The sequence below is a fragment of the Pyxicephalus adspersus genome, chromosome 1 (assembly GCF_032062135.1).
Source record: "Pyxicephalus adspersus chromosome 1, UCB_Pads_2.0, whole genome shotgun sequence".
Lineage (NCBI taxonomy): Eukaryota > Metazoa > Chordata > Amphibia > Anura > Pyxicephalidae > Pyxicephalus > Pyxicephalus adspersus.
In genome coordinates, this window is record NC_092858.1 from 92,310,787 (window position 1) to 92,320,609 (window position 9,823).

At 37.0% G+C, this 9,823-nt stretch overlaps 1 protein-coding gene across 1 annotated transcript; it reads left to right on the forward strand.

Moving 5' to 3' along the window:
- Window positions 1-5,988: 5,988 nt before the first annotated feature.
- LOC140322082 (gap junction alpha-2 protein-like) lies at window positions 5,989-7,868 on the forward strand. The gene has a single exon (XM_072398724.1). It carries the CDS (start codon window positions 6,688-6,690, stop codon window positions 7,702-7,704), a length of 1,017 nt encoding a protein of 338 aa, XP_072254825.1. The 5' UTR covers window positions 5,989-6,687; the 3' UTR covers window positions 7,705-7,868.
- The last annotated feature ends 1,955 nt before the right edge of the window (window positions 7,869-9,823 follow it).

Genomic DNA, 9,823 nt, shown 5'->3' on the forward strand with positions numbered 1-9,823 from the left:
CAGCGGTGTGTTTCTGTACTGGAGAAAAAAAAAAATATGCAAAAGACAAAAACTAAGGGGTAAAGGAGTTACACTGTGCTCCAGGTGACTAACCCCAAAAAAGTCAGGTAAAGGAAAAGAGAGAGAAAATGTCACACCTGAGATGTTACAAGAAGAGGAAAAAAAATTAAAAATAGCAGGAGAGGGGTATGAGGGAAGATGAGGGAGGGGAAGCGACTGATGAAGGTCTCAAACAAGAAAGTAAAAGTACAAAAAGATCATAGTCAGAGGAAGTCGAAAAAACCCACTGGATCTATAGGGATAAAATTACTTCAAATTGTGGCATGGAATTTTGTATTTAGACATTTTTCATGAGAAGGTACAGGAGACATCTCCTTAGGCCTCTGAATAACTAAGAGAATTTGTTTTCCATGCTTTAGTTATACATTGTTTAGTAGTCATGAGGATGTATTGGAGATGTGGTTAAAAGTACGCGAGGCGGATTTATAGTTAGGCAAGGCAGTCATTAGGTCCCTTAGGAAGGCTTGATAAAAAAAGCTACAAGTAGTAGGTATACTGTAGTTCAGAAAAGAAAATATAGGTCACTCCCACCAAACATGAAGGAATGCTGCCGAAAAATAGGGGATAGCATGCCAAGAGGAATTTGGATAATCTGGATTGAATCACAAACGAACAGGAGAGTACTTTGAAGTTGAGCACTAACATTAAATGAACGTAAATTAGTGGAAAAACAAATTTGATGTCAAGTTTCTTCCCAAAGTGCACACACCTAAATCTCCACCACCAGAGTAGTTCAAACCAAGTAATCTCATTGTAGAAGAGTGGAATTTATGTAAACTGAGGACAAATTTCTTTGATTTTGATTTGATTTGTAGATATCAGAAAATTTGCTGAATTGCCAGTGGAACATATCTCCTAGGTGAAAGAAGGATAGAATCCCTATGGGGGTTTGAAGTTTGTGTTATCAGGTTAGAGAGAACATGAGGTTGGGGAAAGTAAACCAGGGGGAAAAGAGTGCTTTGATGTTATGCTGCTTTTATTTATCTAATAAAAAGGTTTTATTTGCAGTAGGGTCAGTAAACTCTCTTTTGATTTTCTTTATTTGAATTTAGTAGTTCTTAAAACACACCTGTATTTCCTTTCCATAGAATAAATTGAATCTGACTGCAGGCATTTTTTACTAGCAAAGCTTGAAAATTTGATATATTTATGACGCAGACTTTACCCAGAGCTTGCACGACTCTGCGCTGACTTGCCCCTTCTTTCCTATATGTTCTTTTCTAATCTTCTAGAAAATGTTTATAACCTTTGGCTTACAAGGGCCATGCAAGCTATGGTCACACTTGGCATAGTAGAGCACACCAAGTTTTCAAGCTCCCAAAAAAGACTCTGGAAAAAAAGTGAACAGACAGGTACTTTGAAAACCTGCATTACAAAACCGGGACTATATGGAACTCAAGTATACCTTAAAGTTTACAACCATCCCTTAAAGTAAAATAGGGCATTACATTGGGGTTGTGCTTTCTAGAAGCTGATTTCTTATCCATAAAAAAAGCAAAAATACCAAATTTCAGGAAGAAAAGGAACTAGATAATGCCTATAGCATACAACAGCTTGGCTACAGGGAAATGACACCAACAGGGACATTTAGAAAACAGACAAAATATGCAGAAACAGATAGTAACAAACAATTTTAAATTTAGTTTGGGAGAGACATGATATTTAAAATACATTCACATTTTTGATCTGGGTGTGAACTTGATTTCTGTGTCAGCTTTAAAGATGACATGTTACTGCACATCTCCTCTGCTGATCCGTGAAGTCATCAATAAATGTATTTAAGGAAGAAGAGATTTCTAAAGTTTTTGAAAAGCTGTAACAGTGACTAAGAAGTGAGTAAGTGAGAACATGTATGTACAGAAATAATAAATGCACGCATGATTTGCTATTATTTTGTCAACCAAATATTGAGACATATAAAATGTCTTCTATCCCCGTTGCAAATCACCAGTCTATATTCAAAGTGCATATAGTAGATTTTCCTGCTGTCCCAGTTCAACCTGCAAACAGCAAAGTTGGACATGGAGTGAGATAAGGAGACAGAGTTTAGGGGAGTCTGACAGTCATTCCAGGTTGTTCTACATTCTCCCTTCTATCATACCTATACCAATAAATGAAAATGCTTAGTGTATGCACAGGTCCAGAGTTTGTAGATAATAAATAAAGTAATAAATGTTTTAATTGAAGCTGGGCAAACAGTCAAACAGCCAACCAAGCAGCCTAAATAACCATACATCTGTCTGGCCCATTTTGTGATGCAGTAAACCAGGTGAATTGCACAACGGGTCATGGCCGAGTATCTGAAAGTCACTTGGCAAAGTGGAATGCACTTGAAGGCAGATACTTCTGCTGATCCAAAGAGATAAGCTATCTGAAATATCTTCAGAATTTGACACACTTGAAAGCTGCACTGTGCTTAGATAAGTAACTACAGTTCCCGCACAAGGCTCACCTGAAATGTGTAAAAGACTGAAGATTTAAAATAAGCTAATCACTTCAAGCAGCAATATTTTTTTTAAAATAGGGCAGTCACCTTGAACTGACCCTGTCACCATAGCCTCTATACCTACCTTTCTGGCTGCCCATTTATTGACATTCTTTTGCTTGGTGCTTCCTAGCCCCTGCATGTATTAAATTCTGAGTGTAAATATATTCCTTTTTTTCCATATTGTCTTGTATGCCACCACAGGATTTATAAACTGGCAGGGGAACACAGAATATTGGGCGGTGAGGACTACACACCTTCAAGTGTTAGGTAAATGCAGAGGCCAGGGAAGGAAAAAAACAACATTCAACACATGGGCCACCAGAAAAGTAAGACCAGATGATCATGTTTGACAATCTGAGGTGAGAGGGTCACTTCAAATACTACAAAAAAGTAATTGTGCATTAAAGTTTGTGTGCAAGCTGCAAATCATTTGCTTCTTTTTACATTCTACTACAAGCAGGGCTGGATTTGTACTTTTTTCTCCCCAAGACTGGCTGTCTTGTGCAGCACCCTCTCTCCCAACTGCAGAAGGAATGTTATGTTTAAGGCTATGTTCAGACTGATGGTGGGGTTGCAGCATAGTTACCGTTGCTATGTAGTTTCTCCATTAAAAAATCTGACCCTGACTGCAAGGGAAATGGGATTAAAGCAAACCTGTACTGACAAGATTTGCAGTCATTGACTTCTAGGCAAATGACCCCTCTTGAATATATAAATTCTTTAATTGCCATGCAAATCCCACAGCTCCAGCTAAGTCACCTACCTAGAAAAGAATCCAAACAGGAGTTCTAACTTGTTAAATGGAAACATTTCTGAAATCTTTAGAAAATGCTTGCTGTATCTTGCCTGTATGTGGATTGCATCATTACATCATTACCAAGCATGTAACTAGTTTAAGATTAAAACTTTAGATTTGTGTGTTTGTTTGCAGTCATCAACCTAACTCTTTATAAACATTCATCATGGCTGCCAGCATTTATATAAGGAGAGTTTAGTAACAGTGTATATATTCACTTAAACCCCGACCCCTGGCTATGGCCCTGTCATTGTGGTGAGTGAGTGCAGGATCAGAGAGGACTGAACTAGAAGGTGAGGTATATAGGAGGAAGACAGGTGCACACATAGGTCTGAGCTGCTAGGTCCTGCAGGTAAAGTTTTGTGGCTTCAACACTTCTCTAGTTACTGCTGTTCCTTTAGCCTGAGTGGAAATAAATTGATGTGAGGGAGCTGTTCCTAATATACAGTCATAAGACAAGGTGGTGATACCTATTCTAGCATTAAAATATTCCATGCAGGTCAGTTCTATTGTATAGCTCTGGGTTTGAATCCCAGGGTGATCTGGTGCAGTGAACAGTGACACCAATCACTGAAAACACCTCAAAAATGTCAGATTTGTATAGCACTGCCAAGCACATTCCTCTTGCTGCATAGACAGCAATGTGACATAACCAAATCACTTGAACAGATCATCATAAAATGATGATGATGCACCTGATATCATCATAGTATATTCAAGCTCAAAAGCACCTTTTGTCCATGGCTTTGGAGCTGTGAATGGCCAGTAGGGCATTTGGGGTGAACAAATCGAGTTGCACTGGAGTTTCACCGCAGCTTTTTTTGTACCTGAAGTGCTGCACCATCTGCATCTACCACGGACTATCTGTAATTTTATTTTGTGGAGACCCATGCTCTACCCAAATAGTCTAATCTGTCATTATTTCCAACCTACTAGTGCTAAAATCCTGTCCTGCTGGACAATCTTACCCCTTCCTGGTGCATAACCCCTCCCCCTCTCCAGGGGTGCCTTAACCCCTTCCTGCCTGGTGCCCAACCATAAGCAAACTCTAGTGTCTAACAGTAACCCTCCAGGTAACTGTCTAATTTTACTTTCCACCATGGCAAATCTGTAGAAACCACAGTCATACCCCACTCTCCTTCCTCTCATTAGGATAGAAAGTGCAGGATGTGTATGTATGAAAAAAAGCACAAAACTAAGTAGCCCATACCCTTCACACAGATAAAGGAATGCATGCACCTATGACATACATGCATGTGTAAATGACAAATTAGACCTATCACCACATGTTAGCATTATATGAATGGGTATCTATCCCTTCTATATATTTTAGATTAGATTTTACATTTTTGGGGGATCCCTCCTTTTACTCTGCAGCAGTAAAGACTAAAGGGGTAACCCCCCAGTCTCCTGGAAAATATTTGGCACATATGCCAGAAGGCTAAATGCTGCTCCTTCTGTACAACCCCAAGATCAGATATACGTCATCAGGGGCTTTTCTATAAGGTAACAAACAAGTGCTCTATCTCATGCATGTACAGTGGTTTCAGCACTTTTTTATATGTTTAGAAAGACACATGTGGAGTGCAAGTTTGGGTGATGTAAGTAGAACCCAGAAGAAAGAAGATGGCAGGGCTGTAGATACAGCAATCATTATTCCTATTGTACAAAGTATACTGCAGTGTTTCCATATTCAGCCAAGAGTTAAATTCAAGAGGTCAGTTTACAAGAATGAAATACCACAGAAATTTCATATGTGCATACTTACCAAAGTGAGAACTAATTATCACAAACAACAATGTATTCTGTTGATTCATTTATATGTTGATATTTTCAGAACCTGTGCTGCACACCTTGCCCTAAACATGTTAAAAGTGGGAAAACTTTAAAGGCCACAACAGGTGGCAGCAATTCTGTTCATTACAATCATTAGAAGTTGTCAGATTTAGTTTAGCCCAGACACCATTTGATCAAAAAGAATCCCAGGTAAGGATATTTTTTTTCTGAATAAATGCAATAAGCAAGAAAACTACAAAATCCCCCAAAGTATTTTTTTTTATTGAAAGTATTGTCATTGCACAGTTTTGTGTGACAACAATTTGAACTATGAAAAAAAAAATGCTGCATGAAACCCTTCTGTCGCAGCCTGCAAAATTGTGCATAAAAGTTTGTTATATAGTTCTATAACTCTTAACAATCAAGCAGAATTAATCTGCCACTGAAAACTACAATCTAAATGTTGCTTTAGCATCGAGAACACATATTTCTACAAGTCTATATAGTCCGAGTATATCTTTATGCTTTTTGAACATTTTTTTGGGGAATTATCATATAATTTATAGAGTACAATATAGTCTGTTAGAAACACAAAAAAAAAATCAATGTTTAGATATTGATAAACTTGCTACTGCTGCAGGTGTACTTTATACTTTAGCCGTAGGGATGAAAAGATTTGCCTGTTTAACAAATGATTATTTTCTTACTATGAAATATAATCTATATCTGCTTTCATTTGGGCATGTTGAGCAACTTGTATTAATGTGCTTTATGATAGCTGAATGCTTGTTGGTAAAAGTAGAAAAAGTTATAATTCAACTAGTAAGCCTTAAACCAAGTTTAATTTCTTCCACCTGACAGGTGGGTGTTTGACAATTTATCACGATAAAAGCTTACGTATGCTTTATATGATGAAATATAAAAAGAAATGAATTAGTTTTGCATTACTGTGCATTGAAGTATGCTTTATTAAACATTATATATAAAGTGTATAATTTAAACACACCTTAATGCGATTTAAAATAGTGCACCAAAATCCAATATACTGTGGTTCGCTCATTTTGGTTTTTACTACAGGTTATAATGCCACCGATTTGAATAGACCTTTGGTGCAGTGAAAACTCAGGACTTCATACCACTACAGTAATATGCACTGGAGTCATGTAGTGCCCATATCTGAACCCATTATTATTATTATTATTATTAATAATAAACAGTGTTTATATAGTGCCAATATATTACAGAGTGTTGTACATTAAATGGGTATTTCAATTTATTTTATTTCACATGCAGTCTATCTTCTTGTTCTTTGTGGTTGCAATTATTGTTATGTATGAAATTTGTTGTAATGAAAACTTGTGCACAGAATATCTGAAAAGTTTGTGAATAGTACTTAGCATGTCAATCTTACAAAGGACTCTTTGCAACATACTTTACTTATGATTCAGGTTTTATAAACTCAGTCCAAGGAGATATGTGCAATATGACAAATAATAGTGTTTTTTCATATTTTTAGCGACATTCATTGTAATAAACTGATATATCTGATATTTTTTTCCAGTAAAAAATGGCAGGATGGGACCTACTAAAAATATTGCTGGATGAAGTCCAAGAACATTCGACTCTTATTGGAAAGGTCTGGTTGACTGTGCTCTTCATTTTTAGGATTCTAATTCTCAGCCTGGCAGGAGACTCGGTATGGGGAGATGAACAGTCTGATTTCCTCTGCAATACACAACAACCTGGTTGCACCAATGTATGTTATGATAAGGCATTTCCTATCTCACATGTAAGGTATTGGGTTCTGCAGTTCCTTTTTGTCAGCACCCCAACCTTGATCTACCTTGGCCACGTTATTTACTTGTCCAGGAGAGAGGAGAAGTTGAAACACAGGAATATTGGAGTAAAAGCTGTTCAAGCAACAGGGTCTAAAGTGAAGAATGAAAGTAAACATGATTCTCCGAATAAGAAGGTTAAAATTCAAGGAGCATTAATGTGTACCTACACAATCAGTGTCGTCTTCAAAAGCCTCTTTGAAGCTGGATTTATTCTTGGTCAGTGGTACCTCTATGGTTTTGTGATGCCTCCGGTCTTTGTGTGTAGTAGGGAGCCTTGTCCCCAAACAGTTGACTGTTTTGTCTCCAGACCTATGGAAAAAACGATTTTTATAATCTTTATGCTTGTGGTGTCCCTCATTTCTTTGCTTTTGAATTTGCTGGAACTTGTTCACCTTGGCTGCAAACAGTTTCATCATTCTGTTAAAACTGAAGTCCCTTGCCATCGTGTCAGGGGCTACACAAACAAACAACCAACCAATCTTCTACACCCTCTTCATACCTACCATCATCCTACAGCAAGTGACCAGGAAACAGAGCTGCCAATTTACAACAAAGTAGCTGAAAGTAGCAACTGGCCTAGTATTATTACAGAGGAGCAGGTGAACAGTCTAGAGAAAGCCAAGGCATCCTCTGAGTGCTGGTCCCAAAGTGGATTATCTGGGGTAGTTACCAGTGCTCCTAGTTTAAAGGCCAACCTGACTTCCAATTCAACTAGCTGCCAGACATCTAGCAAAGAGTATGTCTAACTATTTGCAAAGTCTGATTTCTGTTTTTTTCATGTTGTGGTATTAGCTTCACCGATTGAGCACATGGGTTTTTCTTGTTGGTCTTTAAATTGACCAAACCTGATGTCTCAGGTGATATTTTGTATTCACATTATATAAGCAAAATAAAAAAAAAAGTTTCACTATTTCCTATATTTTTTTTCAAGTGCTCCTAACTGTTATTTTAGTATATTAACTACCTCATCACAACCACAACCACAAGTCACAGATTAGTGCGGATCCTTTGTATCTTCTTTGATAGTTCCTAATAAGCAGGAACATCCTGCTTTCACCATAGACTCTAACAAGTGTACAAGAGGAAGGAGAGAGCAGGAGATTTTCAAAGCACTGGAGCAAGGGGTGAAGAAATCACAGGGTAATTAACCTATGGTACCCTGGTGTGACACTACGACTAATAGGAGGTTGGTGAATTCTCTTTTCAAAGGGTCCTTGCTAGTATTTCATTCAGGAGCAATGCATATTTATTGTTTTTTTGTTTTGTTTTGTTTTTTTTTTTTTACTTTTACTCAGATTTATATTGGTTACTGTTTGTAGTCAACAAAGCTTTGGAAGTTTTGTTTCTGTGTCTGCATGTTACTCTATGGGTCATAAGGTTTTTGTCCGCACATTTTCTTTTTGCTGCACTTGTTTGCTTATGTATATATATACATAATGGTATAAATAACCATTATATATATTTTTGTACATAAATAAATACAGATTTTTGTACATGAAAAAATATGGATTTTTTTTGTACATGAGAAAAATAAATATAATAATATTAGGACCCTGTTTTATTTTCGGGGAAACACAGTTTCTTCTCCCCACAGTGCCTAGGCAAGAATAACATCACCACTCTTCTAATAAAGTTCCTGTGGAACACAAAAAATGTACTGGAGTGTCCTCTCACCTTGCCTGCTCTCTGTTCCAAAACAATTTTCTCTGAAAGTACAGTGATATCATGACCATTTATGAGGCTAAGGCAGTTGTTCTAAATGTTTTCTTTTCAGGTATATTTTTTATTGCCAAATAGGAGTAGGTAATGTGAGAAGTTTAAAAAAGCCCAGAGAGTGTAAGCAGCTGAAAATCTTTAGCTGTGTAAAATTTAGTCTTCTCAAATTGCATTAATGTATTACAATTACCTCCTAATAAATCATATGCACATACAAAGTTTATTTGCACCTACACTTATAGTTCCCCCTGCAAAGTCCCAAATTTATCTATTAACCCTGATAGTGATGTCCACACACTGTAGGTTCCTCTAATGGTGGCACAATGATGCTGCACTTTTTCTGAACCTGGAGCAGATTTTCCTCTGTATTGCAGGCTGTGCCTGCTTACCCTACAGTCTAGTAAAAATTGCAGACTATAAGCATTGTCGCTGTTGATTCAAATGCTCTGTACTGAGCAAGATCGAAGACACTTGCACAGTACAGCATGAATTCTGGGGCTTGAGAAAACAACAATGTATAGGTGGCAGTGCATTGGTGTGAAAAAGAATATAATGATACAAAAAAAAAAAAAACAGCAGCAGTGCATGCAGAAAACTGAAGGAGACAGGGAAGTGCCCAACAAATTAGATACCCAAGGAAGAAGAGAGAAGGCTCCAGGAAAGGAGAGAAGAAATAGTACAAACTAGGACAGTGAAAAAGGAACACAAATCTAAATTGTTACTTTTCCCCACCATACTTTAATATTTTTTATGGAATAAGGACTCAATATACAGATAATTTATTAAGGTCACTCATGATAGGTTCTCCTTAAATCTGCTAGTAATGGTTAGACAATACAGAAATATAATTTTACTGAATACCATTAGTTATGCCTACTTAGGAAGAAAAAGAGCTCCATTGGTAGTGCATAGATACATTGACTATAAAGCCAGCAGATGGTGCTATAAACCAATTTTATTTATTTTATTTTTTTATTTATAAGTGGGTGCCAACAATGTTAAAACATGTCTATAAACACGCACTGGTTTATTGGCTGGGGAAACTATTTTCCTGCTAAAGCAGCAACTGGATAATACTGGTTAGCAAACAAACTTTTAATCAAAAAGAGCAACTGCAGTTAACTAAAGAATTCCTCTGATTTTATTTGC

Coding starts and splice junctions, on each gene's coding strand:
- LOC140322082 (XM_072398724.1), top strand. CDS start 6,688: ATGGCAGGATGGGACCTACTAAAAATATTGCTGGATGAAGTCCAAGAA.